The following is a 27,419-nucleotide window of genomic DNA, read 5'->3' as shown; positions in this document are numbered from 1 at the left end:
CCCTGAAAGATATTTAGTTATTTGGCATCTGGGCAGGGGGTAGGGGGTGTGCGCAGTGTGGACGCTCAGCAGACCCCACTTAAGCTAGAGTGGAGCTGTGGCGTTGACTGTCGCTCTAGATAAGTGCTGACCAGTGTGTCTCACATTTGGGATTTGACGCTCCCCCTGGTGACCCGGCGGAGGCCTCCACCTTAGCCCGGTGTGATGGGTTTGTGAGCCATGTGTCCCATTGATGTTCAAGCTCCACTGTGATTTCAGTGCCTTCTTGGGACTCACCGATGCTTTTGAAAAAGACAAATAAGATTCTGAGAAAAGGAGTAGCAGTTGATACAACTTTGGCTACAGTCCATAGGAGAGCAGCCCAGGAACTGTGGTTTTTCTCCCCCTCTCTCATCAATATCAAGGGCAAAGAAGTGGCAAGCTGCCCAACGCGGCTCCAGTGTCACTGCAACTGGCCTGTTGGTTCCCATCAAAAACAACTTTGTTTTGTTTTGTTGGTATTTGGGGTTCATAAATCTCTGAGCGGCATACATTCCCCAAGCATGAAAGCCAAGCACCAGCAGAGGAACAGCTGAGATCAGGGCCGAGGTTAGGGAGACAGACTTGACATCACTTTTAGGAAATCCATTCTCTGGTTGGAAGCAAATGCCAACTGGGGGAAGAAACCAGAACTTTGTAACTTAGTGCCCCAGCCCTGAGGGCTTTTGTCCTCTTCCTTGTGGCCAGACTTCACGAATCCTGCCTCCAGGAGGTTGGGGTTGGGGGCGCTGGGGGAGATAGCACTGGTCCTCCACAGAGTTCTATGTGAGAGAAGGAGCTCCGGGCTCTGCCTTCTCTCTCATCTGCTTCTCCCAGTCAAACCCAAAGCCGAGGAGGGGGTGCTGAAAGGCAGGAGGGAAGCCCTTCTCTGAAAAGGAATTTCCCTCCCTCCTAGTGGGTCCTTTGTATGAAAGGCTGAGCTCTCAGGGGTAACACATTACCCAGTGCCCAAGCTACTTGATCACGGACTTGCTCTAACCTCTTCCCAGCTGAGTGATTTGGGACAATTTATTTGACCTCCCAGAGGTGTGTGTGTGTGTGTCTGTGTGTGTGTGTGTGTGTGTGTGTGTGTAAATATACACATATTTCACAGGGTTGATGTGAGGTTTAAATAATTAATATAAAATTAATGGTTAAATACCTAGAATATGTCAGTGCTCAGTAAATATTGTTTTCTTTTTCTTCTTCCTCATTGATGGAAGAAAGCATCCCAGCCAAATGTGGGTCCTGGTCTCTAACCATTCCACCAATCAATATCTATGACTACTAACTATGAGCAAGATCTTTATTTGAGGAACTAAGGATACAGTAAGGAGATAGCAGCATGTCATGGCACTTAGAGAACATATGAATATTCTAGAATATTAGCCATGTGAGAATAAACAGATAGACATGCACTATGTTTGTGATCATACCATGAGGAAAGCTGAAAAATAAGGGGATAAGAGTGACAGGGGGACCTGGTGATGGACAAGATGGCATTGAAACAGAGACCCTAATGACCCGAGGGAATGAGCCATGCAGACACCTGGGGGAAGAATATGCCAGGCAGAGGAACAGCCAGGGCGAAGATGCTGCTGAGAGAACGGGTCTGACGTGATCTGGGAAGAGCAGGGGGGCAGTGTAGCTGGAGCAGAGGGATGGAGGGGAGGGCAGGAAACGAGGGCCGATGGGTGGGATCCTGCAGAGCATTGCAGGGAGGAGTCTGGCTTTCACTGCGAGTGGGGTGGGAAACTGAGGGAGACGAGGAGTGATGGGAGCTGACAGGTCTTGGCAAAATCCTTCTGGCCGTGTTTGCACAAGAAGCACTGGTAGTGGGAAGGCCGTGAAGACACAATTTATGGCCTCCTCTTCACTGGTTCTCACCACCTCTGCAGGCTTGGGAGCAGGCGCGGGTCTGGATTTCCCTACTGTCAGAGCATTCCTTCCTCTGGTGCAGAGCCACCTCCCTCTGCTGGAGTCAGATGCAGGAAGGGGGGGGACTATGAACCATGCGAGGGGACATCTCCAGGGGGCGCCAGGGAGCCAGATAAAGTGTTGCCCCAGAGTCAGGCATTGTGTGTGTCTTGTGCATGTGTGTGCATGTATGTGTCCATATGTGTGCATGCACTGTGTATTTCTGTGTGTGTGCACGCATGTGGGTATGTCCGTGTGTGTGTGTCCATTCCTGCGACAGAGTTGGAGACGGTGAGTCCCTTGTCTGCAACTGCACTTCTTCGTCCACTCTGCCCACCTCCCAGCTCTGCACAGCTGACACTGGTGTCTCTCACCTCTGTGGCATGCCCTCACTGGCCAAAGACTTCCGCTCCCTCATCCCCTGTCCTCACCTGACCAGGCTCCCCTTCCCCAAGGCTGCCTGCTGCTATCCAGGCTGGTAAGTCCATTCACGGTCTGGACTTCGTAAATAAGGCACAAATGGTCTAACGTACTCTTCTTCTCCCACCGCCGCTTAGAGCCACGACACTAAATTCATGAGGCAGATTAAGAATCACGCAGACAGGGTTGGCAGCTATACAACCACTTGCTACCACCGTCTTCGCCGGTACCCACAGCAGCACTGCCGTTGATCACACTAGTCTTGCCCACTGAGCCCAGACTTGACCTCAGAATCTTTCTTAAATCACTGCTCCAGGAAGCACTAATAATCAATTGACAAGAGTAAGTGAGGTAAACATATCTAACATCCCTACGGTAAGGTGTCCTAGTTTTGCCTGTGGGGACTCTAATTCTATGGCTCTTATGATGGAACTTCTGGTCACTATATCCATTTGCTGAGTAAAATTTAAAAAGTGTGGAAGAAACCACTTGTTTCTATACAATAGGCCTTATTCAAGTAGGTGACCCAGGGCGACCACTCAGACCAGGGGTCATTGCCCAGGGGTGGACAGTAGGACGTTCGCAGTACAAGCCTCAGATTCAGAGCCCTATCCTGCAGCCTCTGGGACCTTGGGCAGGTCACTTCAGCTCTTTGACCCTTGGCTTCCCCGTTGCCCCCATCACAGGGTTGTCATGGAGATCAAATAACATACATGTGAATATTCTTTGAAACTTATAAAGTGCCCTACACATGGAAGGGGCAACAATGATAAAATTCTATTCTGCTGATTGGTTTTCTGTGATCTGAAGGCTTTGGCTTATGGTAGGAGTCCACCCAGTAAGCCCCGTGGGTGCCACGTTTGGTAGTCCTGTTAGTAGTGACAACTGGACAGAGGCATGGCTTAGATGTGTAACAGGCCAAACATGCCCTGAAAATGGAGAGGAGCAGTTGCAAAGCAGGCATCTGAGGTCCTCCCTAGTTCTGCTGCTACTGCTGACCTGTAGTGCAGCCCTGAACACCTCTGGACCTCTGTGGGGCTAAACCTCCTCTGCCAAAGGTGGATGATGCTTGCTCGCTCTCCCAAGTCTCGTGAGGGTCAGTGATGGCAGAAACCCAAGCTGCTATACAGATGTGCGTTGTTACTGCTTGTGATTTGGCACAAAGATGCCAAAGGGGCAAAGCATTTGGCTCAACACCAAGGCTTTCCATGAGGTGGAAACTTCCATGTGATTTCACCAAACAGGAAGATTTGGGGGGCTAGGGTAAAAGAGTTATGGGGCTGTCTTTCTGCTTTGCCTCAGCTGCCCCAGCCAAGCAGTGGCCCCTGTGGAAGCCGGAGCTTCGCAGACTGCTTCAGCAGGAGGGGGTTAGCCAGCAGTGCTGGGGCCATGGCCACTAGGACCCCAGGCTTGGCAAGGAGGTCGGAAGTCAGTTCCCTGACTCTTTATGGGACAGAGATGAGAGAAGGGAGATGGAGAGGGAGGAGAGGTAAGAGAAGGAGGAGAGAGGAGGGAAAAGAGAAAAATAATAGGAGACCAGCAGAAACTGAAAGAAGCAGAGGTGGAGAAAAGAGTGATGAAGGAAGGGAGATATTTCTTCCCTATGAGACTGGAAATTCTCTAGGGAAGGGACTAGTCTCCCCAATTCAGATGGGGTCTTCCTAAAAATGGGTTGTATGCCTCCACTATCAGACTATGGCCCCCACAGGGCAGGGGCTAGGAATCTTCCATCAGACTGTGGACTCCGCCAAGTAGGGACTATGTCAACCACCTCATAGAGGGGCTCCCCAAGATAGGGGAACGTACTTCCCCCACAGCCAAGACTCTCCAAGGTAGGTGACCTGCCCGTGGGGCCCCCCATAGCCCTGGGACCCAGACCTCCACCTGCCTGACTCCTCTCCTTTCCTCTTCTCCCTACCCCAGGCTTCACAGACACCTTCAACATGGACACCAGGAAGCCCCAGGTCATCTCTGGCTCCAGGGACGCCTTTTTTGGCTACACAGTACAGCAGCACGACATCGGCGGCAAGAAGTGGTGAGTGAGAGCTGCCACCCCCACTCCCAGCCCACCATCCTGTCCCTGAGCGGCTGCCAGACTGGCCCCCACATGTAGACATGCCCGTTTCCAGTGACTTGACTTCTTGTCCTGGCAGGTAGAAGCTACATAGACTCTGCCTCTGACTATGAAAACTTGAGCATTCCATTTCAGAGGCCCTCAGTCTTCTCATCTGAGAAATGGGTATGAACACCCATTCCTTCTCCTGATTATGTGATAGCACAGTCAGCAGGCCCCAGGAACCCATACTAGTTAGTTACACCCTTCCATCTCAGCTCAGTGCCTCAGTGTCTCATGAGTGGGGGCAGCACCTCTGGCCTTGGCTGCTTGCAGAGTTTTGGGGGGTGTCTGAGGAGATGGATGTGAATGTGCTCACAAGTTAAAACACAGGCAATGGTGGGGCCAAGGGAAGTGAGAGTGAGACAGAGTGGTGGGAAAGGGCCAGAAAGATCCCAAGGACGCCTCTGGGATGGGGGCAACCAAGAGGAGGGGAGGATTCACCTCCGACTTTTTAAAATAACTTTATTGGGTTATATTTAACGTGTCATAAAATTCACTATTTCAAAGTGTACAATTCAATGATTTTTTAAGTAAATTGACCAAGTTGTGCAGCCATCACTACAAATCAGACTTAGAACTTTTTCATCACCCCAGGAAGACCCCCTCATGCACATATACTGTTAATCGCCATTCTCCTCCCTCTGATTGGTTTTCAGCTGACAGAAGGTAAGGCTTTCCTTCCTTCCTGAGCTAGAAAGGGCCAGGTCTCTGTTTGGCCCTCTCAGACGCCCTTGCCAAGTTCAGGGACCACATGAACACTGGCCATTAATGTGCTGCCCTCTTCCCAATCTGGCCTCTGCCTGCCGTCCCCAACCTCTTCTCCTTCCACTTCCTCTTCCTTCTTTGTTGTGCTCAACACTCAACGCTAGTCAAGTTGCATTCTATCAGTTTTCCCAGTTCTCCAGACCTTTGTACATGCTGTTCACTCCTCCCATGGTATCCTCACCTACTTTCCACGCTCACCTCACTCCAATATTCAGATCAGGCTGGTTCTCTCAGAGATGATAGATAGATAGATAGATAGATAGATAGATAGATAGATAGATAGATAGATAGATAGATAGTAGGTAGATGGTAGATATTTTTTTGTAAAGGAGTATCTTCCTTGATATCTTTCTATTGAGGTATAATTAGATATAATATGCTATAATATATAGATATAATATCTATAACATATTATATTATTAGACATAATGTAATAGACATCTTAACTGTACAGCTCAGTGAATTTCTGCATATGTGTATGCCTGTTAGTCACCTCACAGAACACGACGTAGAACATTTCCAGCTCCCCAGAAAGCTCCTCTGTGCCCCTCGTCCCGTCAGTGCCCCTCCAGGTGACCCCTATTCAGACCCCTATTGCTATAGATTCGTTTTGTCTGTTTTTGAACTTTACATAGATGACATCATACGGTAGATGCTCATTTGTACCTGACCTGTTTTACTCAGCATGATGTCTTTGAGGTTGAACATATTGACAAATATGTTATACTTCATGCTTCTTCACGGGTGCGTAATGTTCCACTGTAGCAAGACAACACAATTTATATCTTCATTCTACTAGTGATGGATATTTGAATTGTTTCCATTTGGGGCTATTAAAATTCTTATACATGTCTGATGGACACATGCCCTGGTTTTTACTGGGAAGAGACTGCTGCTCTCTTTGGATTCTATTTCCCTGTGCTCAGTAAGAAAAGTGCCCTCATAGAGAGAGAGTTTGCGGAATGAGGGTTTAGCTCCTCTGCTTCTCTTTTCTCAAGTATTGAGCTTTTCTCAAGTGTTTGACTGTTGTCCAGTGCCTAAAAAGTTGTTTTATATATTTCATCATTGTTTATGGCTGGAATTGAAAGTCTTCTTTCATATTCTCTAACCAGCTTAGATATCACTTCTGAGAAAACAATCAAACTGGATTGTGATTGCCTGTTTCATTGTCTTTCTTCCTGAAATCAGGGGTATAATCCCTGGCATTTAGTGGATGCTTTTAAGAACATACTATGAAAGATGAAATTAATTATTTGAACCTCTCTCAACCAGCCTGGACATAAGATGAACAGCATCCATATTCTTTACATGGTATGAAGAGTTAAAGATTAAATGGAAATGGCTTTTCCAAGATAGAATTTGTTTTGACCAATATTTGTTTTTTAAGCATCTGTTAATAAATTTCACTAGACTCTGCAAAATATTGATTTGAGTAAGACATGGTTTCACTCTCAAATAACTCACAGACCAGTTGAGGAAACAACACTAATACCCTTGAAATAATTTAAAAACAATACAAGACAAAATATGACCTGGTGTTAATTATGTTCATTGTGCAAGACTACTTTCTCTGTGAAGACTTTCTGGATCCGTCTCCTTGCCTACAATGGTCTTACCTTCCCCAAACCCTCTCTCTAATGGCGCACATGACTTTTTACCTTGTGTTGGAATTGCTTTAGCCCATGACCCAGACTCTTCCTGATTCCTGGGTGTGGAACTGGCTTTCAGTCCTTAAGGCAGAGCTGGCATGCCTTGGTCTGCATTTCGTGGGCCAACAGTAGGGCTAGGAAATCTATATTTTTAAAATCTCTCCAAGCGACTCTAGCAGGGAGAATGGGGCTGCTGAGGAGCGCCATCTGCACTGAGGGGGGGGAGATGCCCGTGGGAAACCATCACTCCCCTGCCCCTGCCCTGAAGTCCAGGTCCCAGCATTTCCCCAGAGCAGGACCCACCAGCTGTCTTCCACCGCAGACATTCATGGGGTCTGGCCCCCTACTTACCAGGCTGTGAGACTCCTTGAATGTCAAGGGCACAAGACTCTGATGTAAATGGCTAGAGGAGAGGAGATACACCTGATGGCGCTGCCACTTTATTTTCTTAACCCTTCTGCTTCTGCCCACTGCATCCCCAAGTCAGACCTCAAGCTATGCGAAGCTGACTATACCCCAGTGCTTTGCACATCTTGAACAGTTTTCCACATGCCTGGGTTTTAGCAACAATAACAACACTACAGACACACAAAAAGGAAAAGAGAAAACAAATTCCTCCCAGGCTGAGTATTCCCTGCCCCTGCTTCTTAAGCCCTTGTGTATTTTCAGAGAAATTTAATCCACATGACTTTAATGCATGTACATTGAAATCATTAAGTCAGTTGACTTCTAAGATCATTTGATGTCCTAGAAGCTCTGGTATAGGGTTTGCAGAGGGCTTCTCCAAGCCTTTGGTCCCCTGGAGCAGGAAGCCTCCTGGTGCTGAGATAACACAGAGCTGGGCCCCGCAAGTTTCCAATTTGTCATTGAAGCTCTCACCCCTGGAGAGAGAAGCCTCAGCTGTTGGCAAGGCAGGCCATTTTGCCTCCTCCCCTTGAGGGCATTTGGGGAGCAGAGGCCTGACAACACGCAAGGGCTCCAAAAGAGGACCCCTTTGAAACTCAGTGGGCTTTAAGAGGCCATGGTAAATTCCCAGGAGGTGCAGGTGCGGGGCATGAAGAACTTATGAGAAGTTCGCTTGTCCTCATTTTACAGGCAAGGCAACTGAGATTCCGAGAGAGAGATGACATAATTAATAAGTGTTCGAGCTCGATCTGGAGCCCAGATCTTGGTAGGCCCAACGGGGCACAGAACGGAAGCAGCCCCAGCCCTGAGGCTGGCCGGGAACCTTAGCCCTCCACGCCGTGCCCCTCCTACTGGCTACACTGCCGGTCCCACCAGAGCCAAGGCTGTGATATCCCCAGGGCTCAACAATAGCAGATTCACATAAATATGTGTGGGAACAACGAGTGCTGAGCCCAGCCCAGAAAAGAGGGCGTATGCTCACAGAGCCCCAATCCTGGACGATAATTACCAAGAGAGGGCACACCAAAAGGATTGTAGGAGTCCGTGTCGCGGAGAGTGAATCACTAACTCAGCAGGACTAGGTAGCAGAGAGAATCGGTTATGAAGGAGGGGACTTCCAGATAGGTGGGATTTCCATGTGCAGAATGGAGATGGGTGAGAAGAGTATAACAGATGGAGGGAATAGCATGGGCAAGAGTACAGAGGTGGAGGAGTGGCCGGATGGCTCAGTTGGTTAGAGCACGAGCTCTCAACAACAAGGTTGCTGGTTCAATTCCCACATGGGATGGTGGCTGCACCCGCTGCAACTAAGATTGAAAACGACGACTGGACTTGGAGCTGAGCTGTGCCCTCCACAACTAGACTGAAGGACAACGACTTGGAGCTGATGGGCCCTGAAGAAACACAGTTCCCCAATATTCCCCAATAAAATTAAAAGAAAAAGTGCAGAGGTAGTACTTTTACAGAGTAGAAGAAGCCTCATTTAGAGAGAGGACACTGTCCCAGGCATCTGGAGAAGAAGGTGCAGAAAGCAGAGCAGTTAGACAAAAGGCTGAAAGGAGGAGGATCGTACTTTAGAGATTCTTAACTACCAGGCAACAGGATTGTCTCTGGGAGGCAATGGGGAGCCATTGGAGGTTTTAGAGCAGGAGACTGGTTCCCAAGAGTTTTTAGAGTGATCAACTTGGCTACCATTCGGAGACTAGAATTGACAGAGGAAGGGGCAGTCTGGTGGGAACACTGTGGAAGTCTCGGTGAGGGGAGGGTCTAAGAGGTGGGGTCTTGATGAAGCGGCCTGCCTTATGAGCATCCATCGTCCATCCATTTATCCCTGAGAATCTATGCTAAGTCCTGAGAATTCGATGGTAAACGAAATTGTAAAGTCCCTACCCTGATGGAGCTTTTCTTCTAGTAGAACAAACATATTACTAATTTGTTCATCATCGGTCAGATGGTGAGATGTGCAATGAAGAAGCATTAGGCAGGGTAAGGGGGCTTGGGAGCAGTGGGTGGGGGGCAGGCTGCTACCTTATACAGGCCTCAGTGCTAGGGTGACGACAATCAGAGACCCGAAGAAAAGGGAGAATGTGAGACAATCATGGATACCTAGGAAAAGAGTATTCTAGGCAGAGGGAATGGCAAGTGCAAAGGCCCTGAGATGGGAAGAAGCTTAGAATATGCAAGGAATGGGTATGGCTAGAGTAGGCTGAGCTAGGGTCAGAAGAGAAGGAGGCGGAATCAGAGACAAAACAAGAGAAGGATAACTGAGGACGGGTTAGCTGACTGGCAAGATAGTGAAAAGGCAGAAAAGCAAGATCCAGCAGCGGGGGACAGAGCCTGGGACAACAGGGGAGCTCAGCTTTGGCCCCACTGGTTTGAAGTGTCAGAGGATCGTCTGGGTGGTGCAGGTGGGCTCCAGCCCACAGCAGAGGACGGTGCCCTTCAGCAGAGACACAGACAGAGACTCAGGTATTAGGAGAACTATATTCTCAGAGGAGCGGTTAAGAGATACAGAAGAGGAGCTGGGCCAGAGCCCTGCGTGCCTGTGGGCGTGAGTGGAGGAGGGAGAGAAATCAGAGGTACAGTAGAGGGCATGTGGTGAGGGGAGGATTGTGAGAAAGAGGGGGAGGAGCTGCCTGTCCCCAACCAGGGGGTGGGGTGCAGCACACCAGTGCCTCCCCCAGAAGCGGCTGAGGGGAGCTAACAGCACTGGACAAATTTCCACGGGCCCATAGCCCTTGTGATATGATGAACTACTCCTGAGCACATCCATGCACACAGAATAGTCTAGAGATCTTACAAGGACTCATTGCAATGTATGTAAAGCATCTGCAATTACCGCCCTAGAGAAGTGGTTCTCAAACCTGGTGGGGTGGCGTGCTACAGAATTCCCTGGGAGCCTTGTTAATGCAGATTACTGGGCCCCACCTCCAGAGATTCTGATTCAGTAGGTCCGGGTGGGGCCTGAGAGACTTTGCTTTTCTAACAACGTCACAGGAGGTGGTGGTCCTGCTGGTCTGAGAACCACACGCAGAACCACCAGCCTAGAGATTTCTGTTCCCAGTATCTTAAGCTGGTGACTACAGGCAGACACAAAAGCCCCTGAACCAGTGTAGGTGCCCCCATGTGTGGGAAAATGGGTGCATTGGGAGCCCAGAGACAGCTGAGGGTGAAGATGGAGGTGAGGCTGGGATGAGGGAGAGCAGGGTATTTTTGAGGAGATCTGCTCATTTCTCATTATTATCATCCACCCAAAGCCTCTCCCGTCTTTCTTAGCCCTTCCTCTGCCTCCTCCTACTTTTCAATAACTTCACTCAAGGCTTGTGTGCTTAGTTGCCAAGAGGACTCGTGAGTGGGTGCCCTGTAATCTGTCAGACTTGGAAGAAACCTCCCACCAGGACTAAGTGCAGATTCCGCCAGCAGCCCCACACCACAACCACCTCCTCCCAAAGGCTGGTGTCATAAGGGAATGGACTCAGCCTCGAAGGCGGACAAAGTTGGAATGGACTAGCTAGACACAGGTGGATAGCCATCTCTCCCAGAAACCTCTCTGCATATGCATGTCTTCCACTGGAGACAGAGGGGCTGTCTCCTTACCCTGAAGAAGAGGTTACCACTGCTGTGATCTTCAGTGGACCCCAATTCTCAGAGACGGGTGGGTTGGGAAGGGACAGTCTGGGAATAGGCTCAGGAGGCACAGATGGACAGTAAACATGGTGGAACTGGCCTTCTGGGCTACTACACCTTCTGGGACACACACACACACACACCCCGGCCTGAGTGGGGTCTTAGAAATTGTTCACCCCAACCCCCTTATTTTATAGACAAGGAAACTGAGGCCCAGAGATAGAAAAAGACTACATGAAGGTCACACAGCAAGTCAGTGGGAGAGCCAGGACTGAAACCCAGGTGTCCAATTCCCAGCCCCATGCTTCCACTTCCTGTGATATTTCCACCTGGAGCTGAGTTGAAAACTGCCAAAAGGTTAGTTCACCCACAAGCCTGGGTCCCTTGTCTCAAGATTACTAGGTGACTGACTGTGGAGTGGATCACCTCACAGGAAACTTCTTTTGTTCTTTAAAAAAATAAAAAAGATTACTAGGTGATATCTACCTAACGTAAATTCTAATTTGGATAAGGCATCCTTTTACAATACCTTATGTACTGACTTTTCCAGGTAACAAGTTTGCATTTTCACTAGGATCTTCTATGGCTAAACCCAGAGGCCCACTGATGGTAGAATTTGAGGTTGACTAGAAAAGCAATCATGGAGGAATCAATCCACAAAAATTGGCTCTGAACCCTAGGCCGAGGGGTGAAGCTCCCAGGCCCTGCCATTCCTTCCCCTCGCAGCCCCAAGGTTTCCCAGCCTCTCATTTGTGGCACTTTTCTGCAGTGTTATAGCAGTGTCTCGGGGAGCGGGTGGCACAGATCTTCTGCCTCAGCAGGTAAATGAAGGCATATCACAGTGACTTCTTACTCAGGGAAGGTCCAGGCTTAAGAACCACACAAACTTAAGTCCCCATCTCTGTGAGGCCACTTTCCAAGCTGTGGGAACTTGAGCACATCACATCCACCTACTGGACCATAGTTTCTTCATCAGTAAAATGGCCATGGAGATGAGAACCCCAAGGGGTTCTTATGAGGAAGAAACAGGAGAAAGTATGCGAAGTGTCTACCATGTGCAGATGCTGGATCAGTTAGCTCCCTATGGCGGCCTAGCCCCCAAGAAAGGAGAGGGTGTCCGGGGAGAGGTTTTGAGGAAAAGGGCCTCAGGAACTGTTGTTTGGACAGAATGACAGAAGTTACCCAATTCTGTCCCTCCTCCTCGGTGACCATACGGGTGGTGAAGCCCAGGGCAGCCTCAGGCTTTATTGCCTGAGGAACATCCCCAAAGAACATCCTAAGCTCATTCTTTTCCTGGCTCAGACCCCCAGGGCAGGCTCCCAACCCCACAGCTCATAAATGCCCTCTGCTATTTTCTCTTGGAACAAATAAAATTCGGCACCATGACTCATTCTGGTTAAAGGATAAATCACTACAGAAGCAAAGCCCAGGATAGGATGAAACCACCCAACGCACGAGAGAGACGGAAAAAGAGAGAGAAAAACTGTACTCGTGGGGAAATATTGGCCCACGGCCCCAAGCCAAGCCACCCAGCAAACCCTGGCAGGCTGCATGGACAAAAACAGTGTGAGCTGCAGAGGGCTGGAGGAGTGGAAATCCAGACAGTGGCCCTCACAGGCAGAAGCTGGGGCACCTTCAGGCCTTCCAAAACACAAAACAGCATGGAGAGTGGCCAAGAAGAACCTGTCAGCCCCAGATGGCACCGAGAATTCTGAGGCAGTGCGTGCATTTAAGATAAGGCTGGCAGAAGGCTCCCAAGCTATTTGTATCTCCAAGCAATTTTTTTCCTGGAACTTGAAGTGAGGGCCCAGGTAACCTCTGACACACACACAATGGTCAACTGGAGCCGGAGGTAAGGCCAGTCCTCAGGGACATAGAAGGGTCGAGGCAGGGGGCCAACTATTAAGGGTTTGAGGTATGAAACACACAATCTCGGTAGCAGAAACATTGAAAGGAAAGTCTCCTGGTTACTAAGCTCCACAAAAGAAAATAAATTTTATTTGGACAGTTCAAGGAAGCCAGAGGGACTTGCCAACTCAGCATCTTCTCCACCCGCCGCCCCTCCCATCCCAGCAGCCTGTGGGCTCTTCTGCTCCCCTCCCTTCTCTGACGCCAACACTGTTGGTTTTGTGACCCCAATGTCCTTCCTAAGTCCAGCAAGGAGAGGGAAGGGGAGTTCCTCACACGAAGTAGAGAATAAACTAATACTGAAATTGACTCCATCTTGAAAATAACTTTTTATTTTTTTGAACAAAAAAATATAACTGAATCACACTTGGAGAAGCGAACAAATCATAAGTGACACACAATATACATGTAATAATCATATCCATCTCAATCGATGTTTACTAAGTGAACACACCCACATAACTGCCGCCCTGATCAAGATACAGACTTCGGCCAGGGCTCCAGAAGCCTCCCTTGTGCACCCTCATTATCAGTATCCCCTCCAAATCTAATCACTATTCTGACCAAGATCAAAATTGGTTAGGTTTGCCTAGTTTTGAACTTTACATAAATGGAATCATGAAGTATAGTTGACATACAATGTTATGTTAGTTTCAGGTGTTCACAGACATTCAACATTTATATACCTTATGATGTGATCACCACAGTAAGTCTAGTAATCATCTGTCACCATACAAAGGTATTATGATATTATTGACTATATGAAAACCATCAACAAAACAAAAAGGCAACCTACTGAATAGGAGAAGATATTCATAAATGATACATCCAACAAAGGGTAATATCCAAAATATGGTATACAAAGAACTCATACAACTCACCACTAAAAAACAATCAATTAAAAAATAGACAGAGGACCTGAATAGACATTTCTCCAAAGACCAACAGATGGCCTACAGACATATGAAAGGTTGCTCAGCATCACTAATCATCAGGGAAACACAAATTAAAACCACAGTGAGATATTACCTCACATCTGTCAGAATGGCTATTATCAAAAAGACAAGAAATGGACGTCATAAAAATGGCAGTGTGAGGTGAACCTCTTGAAATCTCCCCTAGAATTTACAACAAATTGAACAACTGTAACTCCACAAAGGATTCCCTGTGCAGCAGACAGGCAAGACGAAGAGGCGCACTACTGAAATCATATAAAGGTGGGCAAATTGAACGAGCAGGGGAGGAGGAAAGGGAGAAGTGCGGGGACGGAGCCGTGCGGGCACAGGACGCAGACCTAGCTCAGTGCTCCGAGCTCGCTGCATCCGGGAACTACCGCAGCTGCGGGAGAGGGAAGAACTCGGACTGCTAGGGCTCCGCTTACGGCCCACAGGGCTGAGGGGGGCAGCATATAACATGGCTGAACCCAACACTCACAGCAGAGACCTCGGAGAAAAGACTGAGGGAAGAAGGCTGAAAACGGTGATTTAAGCCCTCACTGCCGAGCAGAGACCGGAAGCCTTAGGCACTGAGACTAGCTGTCCCCTCCCTATCCTCCCAGAGCTCGCCCCGCCCCACCTGCCGGGTGCTAGAAGCGGAACAGTGGCAGTGTCAGATCAAAAGGACAGAATATTTGCTGCTCTGAAACTGTGGACCGCAGACACAGATTCACAGTCCAACTAGTTCCAGCAAAGGGGAGGGAGCTGTGGAAGCAGGACCAGCTGTGGTGGTGGTCGCCGCCATTGCTCTGGGCCACCTCTCACAACTCACCCTGCCCCTGGCCCCACCTATCTGGGCGGATCCCTGCAGGAGTAAACAGAACTGCTGAAAGATAAGGGCTCTGAATCCGGTGCAGGAAGAGCTATGGAACTTCAAAAGCTCTCCACATCCCCACAGGGACATGGCGCCCTATGACCCAGGCGAACTGTTAACAGAGGAGAAGCCCATTTCCCAGGGAATCCCCCCATTGTGTGACAAGCTGGAATAGTGCAGAGAAAACATAGCACTACTGTGTGAGAGAGAGAAAAGGTCTGCAGTCTGAGAGAAAATAAAACATTCTACCAACACCTACTGGAAAACAAAAGAAAGACCTCTTTCTATCAACCTGTTTCAGAACCCAATCCTGCAGATGTCTAGGAAGAGAAATAATAAATCATTAATTGCTATGAATAACCAAAGTAACAAGACAGCTCAGAAAGAAAATGAAAAGTCTCCAGAAAATGAACTTAAAGACTTGGAAATATGTGACTTAAGTGACAGAGAATTCAAGATAGCAGTTCTTAAAAAACTCAACGAGATGCAAGAAAATACAGATAGGCAGTTTAATGAACTCAGAAACACAATCAAAGTACAAAAGAAACATTTTACCAAAGGGATTGAAATTTTAAAAAAGAACCAAATAGAACTTCTGGAGATTAAGAACTCAATAAAAGAAATGAAGAATGAAATATCCAGCTTAGGTAGTAGAGTTGACCAGATGGAGAAAAGAATCAGTGACATCGAAGATAGAAATCCGGAAATGACATGAATGGAAGAAGAAAGCAATTTGAGACTTAAAAGAAATGAAAGAACTCTACAAGAACTTTCTGACTCCATCAGAAAGAGCAATATAAGAATAATGGGCATATCAGAAGGAGAAGAAAGAGAGAAGGGAACAGAGACTATATTCAAACAAATAGTTGACGAGAATGACGAGAACTTCCCAAACTTGTGGAAAGAACTAGATCCTTGAATCCAAGAAGCAAATAGAACACCTAATTACCTCAACCCCAACAGATCTGCTCCAAGGCACATTCTATTGAAGCTGTCAAAAATAAACGACAAAGAAAGAATCCTCAAGGCAGCCAGGGAAAAGAAGATGATAACCTACAATGGAAAGCCCATTAGATAATCATCAGATTTTTCAGCAGAAACTCTACAAGCCAGGAGGGAGTGGAATCAAATATTCAAACTATTGAAAGAAAGAAATCATGAGCCAAGAATAATATATCCATCAAAGATATCCTTTAGATATGAAGGAGGAATAAAGACCTTTCCAAACATACAGAAGCTGAGGGACTTTTCTAACACACGACCTGCACTACAAGAAATACTGAAGGAGGCTATTCATCCAGCATAAATAGGGATAATTTGTGACAACCAAAACATAAAAGGGGGGAGAGTAAAGGCCTGAACCGGAATATGGGAATGGAGAAAGTAAGCATGCTAAAGAAAATGGAATACTCTAAATATGAAACTTTCTTTTAGATAAACTTAATGGTAACCACTTAAAAAAATCCAGAACTGAAATATATAACACAATAAAAGAAGAAACAGAGGGAAAAATCATAGAACCACACAGAAATAATAGATAACAACAAAAAAGCAAAGAACCAATGGAGACACAGTCTTACCAGAAAACCAAAGATAGAATGATAGGAAATCCTCATATATCAATAATCACACTAAACATAAATGGACTGAACTCATCAATAAAAAGGCACAGAGTAGGAGATTGGATCAAAAAACTAAACCCAACCAAATGCTGCCTCCAGGAGACACATCTCAGCTACAAGGACAAGCATAGACTCAAAGTGAAAGGGTGGAAATTGACATTCCAAGCAAATGGTACCCAGAGAAATCAAGTGTAGCCATACTGATACCAGATGAAACAGACTTCAGGATAAAAAATGTAACAAGAGACAAAGATGGACATTTCATAATGGTAAAGGGGACTATACAACAAGAAGACATAACAGTCATCAATATTTATGCCCCCAATCAGGGAGCACTGAAACATACCAAGCAACTACTAACAGAACTAAAGGGAGAAATTGACCAAAACACAATTATATTAGGGGACCTAAATACATCATTAACAACTATGGATAGATCACCCAAACAGAAAATAAATAAAGAAATAGCAGCCCTAAATGATACATTAGATGAAATGGACATAATTGATATTTATAGAGCACTTCATCCTAGAACATCAGACTATACATTTTTTTCTAGTGTACAAGGAACATTCTCAAGGATAAACCATATATTGGGACATAAAACTAGCCTCAGCAAATTTAAGAAGATTGAAATCATACCAAGTATATTCTCTGATCACAAAGCTTTGAAATTGGACATCAACTGCAAAAAGAAAGCAAGAAAAACCACAAATATGTGGAGATTAAACAACATACTTTTAAAGAACGACCAGATCAAAGAAGAAATAAGAGGAGAGATCAAAAGATACATAGAAACAAACAAGAATGAAAATAAAATGCATCCTACCAAAATTTTTGGGATGCAGCAAAGGCAGTTTTAAGAAGAAAATTTATATCATTACAGGCCTATCTCAAGAAACAAGAAAAATCCCAGATACATAACCTCACATTACACCTTAAAGAACAAATTAAGAAGAACAAATGAAGCCCAAGGTCAGCAGAAGAAAGGAAATAATAAAAATCAGAGCAGAACTAAATGAAACAGAGAACAAAAAGACAATAGAAAAAATTAATGTGACAAAGATCTGGTTTTTTGAAAAGATTAATAAAATTGACAAACCCTTGGCTAGACTCACTAAGAGAAAAAGAGAAAAGACACTAATAAACAAAATCAGAAATGAAAAAGGGGAAGTTATCACGGACACCACAGAAATACAAAGGATCATCCAAGAATACTATGAAGGACTATATGCCACCAAATTCAATAACCTAGAAGAAATGGACAAGTTCTTAGAAACATATAGCCTTCCTAGGCTGAATCATGAAGAATTTGAAAATCTAAATAAACCGATCACCAGTAAGGATATTGAAGTAGTCATCTGAAACCTTTCCAAAAGCAAAAGTCTGGGATATGGTGGCTTCACTAGTGAATTCTACCAAATCTTCAAAGAGGATCTAATACCATCCTGCTCAAACTCTTCCAAAAAATTGAAGAAGAGACAATACTCCCTAACTCATTTTATGAGACCAACATTACTCTAATACCAAAACCTGGTAAGGATAACACAAAAAAAGCAAACTACAGACCAATATCTCTCATGAATACAGATACAAAAATCCTAAACAAAATTCTAGCAAATCAAATGCAACAATTCATTATTCATCACGAGTAAGTGGCATTCATCCCAGGGGCACAGGATGGCTCAACATACAAATCCGTCAATGTGATACATCACATAAACAAAATAAAGGACAAGAATCATATGATTATATCAATTGATGCAGAAAAAGCATTTGACAAGATACAACATCCACTTATGATTAAAACACTTAATAAAATAGGCATAGAAGGAAAATGTTATAGAAGGAAGATGACAAACCCTAAGCTAATCTCATAATTAACAGTGAAAAACTGAAGCCCTTTGCTCTACGTTCAGGAACACAACAAGGTTGTCCCCTATCACCTCTGCTTTTCAACATAGTGTTGGAAGTCCTCGCCAGAGCAATCAAGCAAGAGAAAGAAATAAAAGGCATCCAAATTGGGAATGAAGAAGTTAAATTGTCACTCTTTGCAAATGACATGATGCTATATATAGAAAACCCTAAAGACTCCACCAAAAACCTATTAGAAACAATAAATGAATACAGTAAAGTTGCTGGCTGCAAAATCAACGTACAAAAGCCCATTGCATTCCTATATACCAACAATGAAATCTCAGAAAAAGAAATTTAAAAAAATTCCTTTTGCAATTGCAACAAAAAGAATAAAATACCTAGGAATAAACTTAACGAAGGATGTGAAAGACCTATATGCTGAAAACTATAAGACATTTTTAAAAGAAATTGAAGAAGACTCAAAGAAATGGAAAGACATTCCATGCTCATGGATTGGAAGAATCAACATAGTTAAAATGGCTGTGTTACTCAAAGCAATATACAGATTTAATGTAATCCCCATCAAAATTCCAATGGCATTTTTTAAAGAAATAGAACAAAAAAATCATCAGATTTGTATGGAACCACAAAAGACCCCAAATAGACAAAGCAATCCTAAAGAAAAAGAACAATGCTGGAAGCATCACACTCCCTGACTTGAGCTTGTACTTCAGAGCAACAATAATCAAAACAGCATGGTATTGGCAGAAAAACAGACCAATGGAATAGAATTGAGAATCCAGAAATAAGCCCACATAAATATAGACAGACAATTTTTGACAAAGAAGCAAAAAACATACAACAAAGATAAGACAGCCTCTTCAATAAATGGTGCCGGGAGAATTGCAAAGCCACGTGCAAAAGAATGAAACTGGACTGCTATCTGTCACCATGTACCAAAATTAATTCAAAATGGATCAAAGACCTAAGCATAAGACCTGACACAATAAACTGCATAGAAGAAAACATAGGTACTAAACGTATGGACCTTGGGATCAAAGAGCATTTTATGAATTTGACTCCAAAGGCAAGGGAAGTAAAAGCTAAAATAAATGAATGGGACAATATCAAACTTAAAAGCTTCTGCACAGCAAAAGAAAAGATCAACAAAATAGTCAACCAACTGAATGGGAGAAGATTTTTGCAAACAGCCCCTCGGATAAGGGGCTAATATCCAAACTATGCAAGGAACTCATACAACTCAACAACAACAAACAACTCAATTGAAAAATGGGCAGAGGACCTGAAGAGACATTTCTCCAAAGAGGACATACAAATGGCAAATAGACATATGAAAAAATGCTCAACATCACTAATCATCAAAGAAATGCAAATAAAAACCACAATGAGATATCACCTCACCCCAATTAGAATGGCTATTATCAACAAGACAAATAGTAACAAATGTTGGAGAGGCTGTGGAGAAAAAGGAACTCTCATACACTGTTGGTGGGAATGCAGACTGATGCAGCCATTTTGGAAGGCAGTGTGGAGGTTCCTCAAAAAATTAAGAATTGGGCCGGCCCAGTGGCTCAGGCCCAGGACCTCAGTTAGAGGCCCGTGCTCCTAACACCAAAGGTTGCCGGTTCAATTCTCACGTGGACCAGTGGACTCTCAACCACAAGGTTGCAGGTTCGATTCCTTGACTCCCACAAGGGATGGTGGGCTGCGCCCCCAGCAACTAACAATGGCAACTGGAACTGGAGCTGAGCTGCACTCCACAACTGAGATTGAAAGGACAACTTGAGTTGGAAAAAGTCCTGGAAGTACACACTGTTTCCCAAAAAAGTCCTGTTTCCCTTCCCCAATAAAATGTTTTTTAAAAAACAATTAAGAATAGAATTACCATATGACCCAGCAATCCCTCTCCTGGGTATCTACCAAAAAAATCTGAAAATATTTATCCTTAAAGACACATGTGCTCCAATGTTCACTGCTGCTTTATTTACGTTGACCAAGACATGGAAACAACCAAAATGTCCTTCGATAGATGAATGGATAAAGAAGTTGTGGTATATATACACAATGGAATACTATTTGATAAGAAAAGATGAAATAGTACCATTTGTGACAACACGGATGGATCTTGAGAGTATAATGCTAAGTGAAATAAGTCAGACAGAAAAAGCAGAGAACCCTATGATTTCACTGATATGTGGTATATAAACCAAAAACAACAAAAGAACAAGACAAACAAATGAGAAACAAAAACTCATAGACACAGACAATAGTTTAGTGGTTACTAGAGGGTAAGGGGGGAAGGGGTGGGAGATGAGGGTAAAGGGGATCAAATATATGGTGATGGAAGGAGAACTGACTCTGGGTGGTGAGCACACAAGTGATATATAGATGATGTAATACAGAATTGTACACCTGAAATCTATGTAACTTTACTAACAATTGTCACCCCAATGAACTTTCATTAATAAAAAAAGATAAGAAATAACAAGTGTTGGAGAGGATGTGGAGAAAAGGGAACCCTCATGCACTGCTGGTGGGATTGTAAATTGGTGCAATTTACTATGAAAAACAGTATGCAGGTTCCTAAAAAAAATTAAAAGCAGAACTACCTTATGACCCAGAAATTCCACTTCTGGGTATTTATATGAAGAAAATGAACACACTTATTAGAAAAGACATATACACCCCTATGTTAATGGCAGCATTATTTACAATAGCGAGATATGAAAACAACCTAGAGAACGCCTTTCTATAGTTTCATAGGTTTGAATTTTCAAAACTGGTACTCAGTTCTTAATTGCTCCTTACCACTTTACCTGCAGTTACTTACTTGACACTAGGAAGAACAAGGCTGCCCAGTAATGGCTCCTTTCTCCAATCACCTAAGTTTCCCATAGATGTCACTAACTCAAGGCAGCATGCGTTTCCATTCAGTTAGGCTATAAAATGTGAAAAACAGAAGTCCTTATTGACAACCACAATGTGGAATAAATGTGCTTTAGGGTTATATACAACCAGAAAAACAAATCAATGTACTATAAATGCTTTTTCTTACTAATCTTCACTGTGATCAATGAGTACTTAACCTACCCTTTGTTTTCTCCAGGCTTGGATAGAATACCTCCTTCTAACTTTCCCTGACTCCTTCGGGAACAATCAAGGGCTTCTCAGGATTTCAAACCCTTTCAAATGGCTTTTATTCTCTTTCAGCAACTTCACTTTTGCACAGCTGCAACACTCAGATGTATGTCCAATGGCAAACACTTGTTATTGACTGGAGATCATGTGACAAAGTTTGTGTCATTTTCTGTTGAATTCCTAAATCCTTCCCCACTTGAATCATTTCTTCCTGGTTTAGCTGTAATGAGCTGCCATGAGTCAATAATGCAGAGAAACATGGACAGAGAGCTGTAGAAAAAGCCAATTAAGAGAAATGGAAAATGAAATGGGGAAAAGGGAAGAGGAGAGATGAAATGAAGGCTAAAGGGCTAAGGGAGATTAACGGGGGCAGGGGGGCATCTTCAGGGATTGGCCCAGGCCCACAGAAGGAGAAGGAGAGAATGGTTCGAGAAATCTGGGTGTGACCCGAGCTAAATCTCAGCGAAGTCCAAAGCTGGACATTATTGTCATAAAGGGCCTGGGGACTATGGCCCCATGTGGGAGAGGTTGAGGTTTCCTATCCTTGTCTTTCCCTGCAAACGTTGGAGGGGCACGGCTGAAGTGAAGTCAGGCAGAGGGCAGGTGGGTGGCTGATGGTGGACTGCCCTGCGACAGCAGCTGCTCTCTGCACTGTCCTCTCTGTCCCTCCCCCAACCACTGAACCATTGAGTTTGTAACCCAAGAAGGAGGACAGTTCCAAAAATGTAATGACAGACTTCACCCTCCTGTGGTTCAAGTGAGTCCACAGCCTGGTTATTTCTTTATGGCTTCTCAAAATAAGAATAATGTAAAAAGAGCCTTTACTCGCAATGCAGAAGGGAGAGGAGAGAAACCAAACTGAGCTCTGAACCAGACGGAGAGAACCTCAAAGGATTCTGCACAGCTGATGATTTCCTAGTGTAACTCAGAGGGAGAGCCGGGAATGGCAAGGCCCCTTAACAGATGGGGACCTGTCCGTTTGGTGCATGCTTAAAACTATACGAGGTGTGACAAGTTCGCAAACTTGTTGCAACGCTGTTGCTAGTCTTTTTTTGACATCAGAGGGATTATTCATTATGAAGTTGTACCAACTGGACAAACAGTTAACCAAGTTTACTATTTGGAAGTGCTGAAAAGGCTGCCTGAAAAAATTAGATGACCTGAACTTTTCGCCAACAATTCATGGCTCTTGCATCACGACAACGCACCAGCTCACACGGCACTGTCTGTGAGGGGGTTTTTAGCCAGGAAACAAATAACTGTATTGGAACACCCTCCCTACTCAGCTGATCTGGCCCCCAAGGACTTCTTTCTTTACCTGAAGATAAGGGAATATTGAAAGGAAGACATCTTGATGACATTCAGGACATAAAGGGTAATACGACCACAGCTCTGATGGCCATTCCAGGAAAAGAGTTCCAAAATTGCTTTGAAGGGTGGACTAGGTGCTGTCGTCAGTGCATAGCTTCCCAAGTGGAGTACTTCGAAGGTGACCATAGTGATATTCAGCAGTGAGGTATGTAGAACTTTTTCTAGGATGAGTTTGCGAGCTTAACGTCTGACCTCATACATTCCATGAGAAACATCTGCCCAAACTGCTGCTGTGTTTATGTTTCATTTTCAGAGGAAAGAGTTGTTATAAAATTGGGGGAGGGGGAGGAAGATTCTGAGCATCATTTAGAAAAACAAGCAAGGGTTTATCAGACATTTTGAAAAGAAAAGGGAAAAATTTTACACTGCAGACTCAGCCTCTCTGGGGAGATACCAGACTACAACCACCTTCCTGGGGAGAGCTGGGTAAAGAGCACCCCAAGGTTTGTAGTCCATCTACAAATGGGACACACAGCAGCTCAGTGCAGCTCTGCTCCCAGCTACACCCCAAGAAGCAGAGCGAAGATTCAGCTTGTCTTTGCAAAATGAGCTGCCTGCTCCATCTGTCCATCAGTTTATTCACTCAACAAACAAGTATTGAGCCTTGACTATGTTCAAGGTACTTTGACCAACACTGATCCATATTTAAAGATGGATCAGGTTCTTTCTGAGGTATCTAGAGGCAAATTATTTAACAAAGAGAAAAAACAGACAAGAGAGGTGTAGACAGAGCATCATGGGAATTGAGGGAGAGAGCTTTCAGCTGAGAAATCAAGAAGGGCTTCCTGGAAGAGGCACTTGAGGATAGATGGAAAGAGCCCAGTCCAGGTTTGGGATGAGGAAACTGCACATGCAGATGCAGGAAGGAGAGCACCAGGTGTAGTGAGGAAAAGACATGTGGCCACCTGGGGCAGGCATTGGTTGTGAAAAGGGGAGGAGCATTACACTAAACGGCGCAACCTGGCTGCTCTATTCTTCACAGTCAGTGGGTCAGGTCCTCATTTTCCCTTCAAACGGGTTGAGAATATCCTTTGTGGTCACCTTCCCTTACCTTCCCCTCTTCTATTCTAAGTACTTTTGCAACTTAGGGGGAAAATGCTGTTCGGATGTAAGCTGAAGTGGCCCAGAAGTTTCCTGGAACAAAACAGAGGGCCAAGCTTGTGAAATCAACAGCTGTGATGATGCTTGTCAGCAGGCTCTGTGCCTGAGGCTCCAGGGCCGGCTGCAGGGCCAGCCTGCCCAGAAACATGGCATCTGTACGCACTATTTGCATTGCTCTGCATAGCTGCTTGTGCACCAAGGCAACTTAGTCATTAGTCTTGATAAAAGGCTGTGCAGAAAAATTTTAAAGCACCTCGACAGCTATCAATATGAAAAGGGATGAAACAATTTAGATACCCATCAATAGGAGAATGGTTAAAGAGAAAAGTGTGACACTGTGCAACCTGTATAAAGGATGAGGCAGAGCTGTCTTATCCTTCTACACCTGGTCCTGTTTAGGTCAAGAAAATAAATGGAGGATCTGGTCCATGGCCAAGCATCCTTTCTTCCCACCTACAGTTCCCTCTTGGTAACTGAGGGGTCTCACGGGTGTGGACACCACACCCTGTACCCCCAAGCTCTGTCCATACCCCCTCAAGCGGCCCCTCCTGGACTATCCCTATCTGGTGATCCGCCACCAGGAAGTCAGATCCAGGGAACAAGCCTGTCTGGGCAGGAGATTCCGGCGTCCTGGGTAATCAGAGTCGGGGATTGGGGGCTCCAAGGGGCCTGTCCCCTTGACCCCTAGGAATCTCCACCCCATACAAAGGGGCACAACCACAGAAGGGTCAGAGTGGGACTCAGGGCAGGGGCCCTGGTGACAAGTCTAAATGTGACATTAATATATATTAACATAAAAATCATATAAAATAATTAAATGGAAAAAGCACACGACAGAAGCACATATGTAGAGGGATTCCATTTTGTAAATTCCCTGCATAAATGCCTAGGGAGTTTCCTGCATCCCTGCTGCTAATGGTCGTTTTCCCTAGAGGATGGGTTGAGAAGGGGAGGGAGAGGCTTTGAACATTACACAACAGCCACGTATTACATTTACAATCTAAAAAATTTTTAAACAACTTAGTACTTTTTGCACCCGTTAAAATAGGCATTTCTTATGTGACCAAAAGAAACAAAACCAATTTAAAAATAAAACAAAACAATCCTGGACCACGTCTATACAACACCAAGGAGATGGCTGTGGTTTTGATCCCCAGATACAGCGAAAATTCCTGGGACGCACATACTTTTTCACATGTCCAGAGGGCCTCATATCTGCTTCCTCAGCAGATCCTTCACACAATCCTGTCTGCACCTCAGGGAGCTTCTAAAAATAGATTCCCAGGCCCTGTTCCCAACTGGCTGAATTAGAACCTTCTGGAGATGGGGCCCAGAAACCTGCATTTATAGCTCCCCAGGTGATTCTGATGACCAGCAAGCTCTGGGACCCACCACCCTCAAAACGCTGGGTGGTAAGTAGCCTAGACATGTTTAGTCCCATTTGGTAGATGAAAACACTGAGGCCCAGGGCAGTTAACAACCTTGTCTCGGGCTATGACATGTTAGTTTCTCTGATAGAGCTTGTTCTACTCTCCCAGCAGGGTTAACAGGTGTTGGAAAACGAAAGGTGGCCTGCAGTCGGTGGTCACAAATTGCAGGCTGTCGGATAACAGTCATCCCACTGAGCCAGGTGATTAGCTAATGCATTTAACAACTATGTTTCAGGGACCTACTCTGTGCCAGGCACTGTTCTGGTTGCTGGGGTGTCTAGAACTGCAAACCTGACCAAAAAGGTACTAGCTTCCTTGCACTCGACTATTACTGGGAAGTAAGGACAGTTAGTAAATTGAAAAGACAGCATCAGAGAGCACGAAGTGTTATGAGAAAGATAAGGCAGGATGGTGAGACAGGCAGCAACAGGTGGTCACGAAAAGCCTTCATGAGGAGGTGATATTGGAGCTAAGCCCTAAATGATGACCTGGCTGTGTAGCATTCCCAGCAGCCCTGGTAAAAGTGGGGACAGACAGGTGAGCACAGTGAGGTAACATAAGAGTCTTGAAGGCATCGAGAGAAGAAGGTGGATTTCACTGGAATGGATTTGGGGCTTTGATCCCAGCAGGGGTTGCAGGTCACCACACCTCTACTTCCTCCACATCAACATTTCTCACCCTGCGTTATGATGCTTCTTAACCTAGAGCACGCATCAGCCCCTCCTGGAGGGCTTGTTAAAACATAGATGCCGGACCCCACCTTCAGTGCTGCTCGTCTAGGTCGGGCCCAAGACGGTGCATTTCTAACCAGCTCACAGGGGAGGCTGACGCGGCTGGGCTGAGAACTACTTTAAGACCCTCTGCTGGGTTGTGACCACCTGCCCATCTCCTCTAGTAGGCTGGAGCCTCCTGAAAACAGGGATGACATTCTGGTCACCATCATGACCCCAGGGCTTGGCGCATCAGTTGTGATGTTGTGATGCATTAAATGAAGGAGGGCATGGATCTTTGACAACATGAAACAAGCCCTTAGAACATAACAAGCACTATGTCAATATATCAGTCAGGGTTCTCCAGAGAAACAAAACCAATAGGATGTACATACTCCTACCCAGATGCTTCTCAATTTACAATGAGATTACATTTCAACAATCCCACCGAAAATTGTAACTATCGTAAATCGAAAATACATGTAATCCACCTCACCTAACCCAAGCATAGAGCTTAGCCTAGCTTACCGTAAAGATGCTCATAACACTTCCCTTATCCTACACTGAGGCCAAATCATCAAACACAGTGAATACACGATTTACCCTCGTGCTCTGGTGCCTGTGTGGGAGCTGTGGGTCCCCGCAGCACCGCAGGAAAGTACCGTATCATACCACGTAGCTCCAGCCTGGGAAAAGATCAAAATTCGAAGTGCAGTTTCTACTGAATGCATATCGTTTTCACACCACTGCAAAAATTTAAAAAATTGTTAAGTCGAACCATCCTAAGTCGGAAACCTCTGTATGCAAAGAGATTTATTATAAGAAGTTGACTCACGTGGTTATGGAGTTTAGTAGGTACCAAGATCTACAGGGTAAGTCAGAAAGCTAGAGAGCAGGAGAGCCAATTACGTGGCTGTAGTCTGCAGGCCAGCAGGCTGGAGACCGAGGAAGAGCAGATGTTTCCATTGGAGTCCAAAGGTGAGGACAAGTTAATGCCCCATTCAAAGGCAGTCAGTCAGGAAGGATTCTCTCTTTTTCAGGGAGGGTCAGCCTTTTTGTGCTGTTTAGGCTTTCAATTGATTGGGCGGGCCCATCCATTTTGGGAAGGACAGTCTGCTTTACTCAGACTTCCAATAAAATGCTTATCTCATCCCAAAACACCCCCACGTACACGCCCAGAATAAATGTTTCACCAAATATCTGGCCACCCCATGGTCCAGTCAAGATGGCACAAAAATTTAACCTTCACAGTATTCGTGTTTTTCTTAAATACACACAAAGGATTCCCATCTCTGATGAGGGTTTTACAGAGGTGGGGAGAGTAAAGAAAGTTCTGGCAAACAGAGGGGTCCTCATTTTCCTGGCTCCCAGGCAGCCAGGCCCTGCCAGGCATCTGAGCCCCAGTGAACCACAAGCCCCTCCAACAAGACCAGAAAGATACGGAGGTGTCATATCTCTCCTTAGGCAGGTCCCAGGTGGACTCTGTCCACACTTTGCCCTCAGCAGTGCAGCCCCAGGGTCCCCCTCGCAGCAGG

General features: G+C 45.3%; 1 protein-coding gene across 3 annotated transcripts in view; it reads left to right on the top strand.

Moving 5' to 3' along the window:
* ITGA11 (integrin subunit alpha 11) overlaps positions 1–27,419 on the top strand; it is a 121,327-nt gene that overhangs the window by 25,462 nt on the left and 68,446 nt on the right. For all 3 annotated transcript variants that reach the window (XM_081048842.1, XM_081048843.1, XM_081048844.1), the window contains exon 2: positions 4,279–4,390. In XM_081048842.1, coding sequence (XP_080904968.1) covers positions 4,279–4,390 — 112 coding nt within the window. The remainder of the gene's footprint in view (positions 1–4,278; positions 4,391–27,419) is intronic.

The sequence above is a fragment of the Rhinolophus hipposideros genome, assembly GCF_964194185.1.
Source record: "Rhinolophus hipposideros genome assembly, chromosome: 5".
Taxonomy (NCBI): Eukaryota; Metazoa; Chordata; class Mammalia; order Chiroptera; family Rhinolophidae; genus Rhinolophus; species Rhinolophus hipposideros.
The sequence above is the reverse complement of the archived record's forward strand: the minus strand, read 5'-3'. Positions and strand labels throughout refer to the sequence as shown.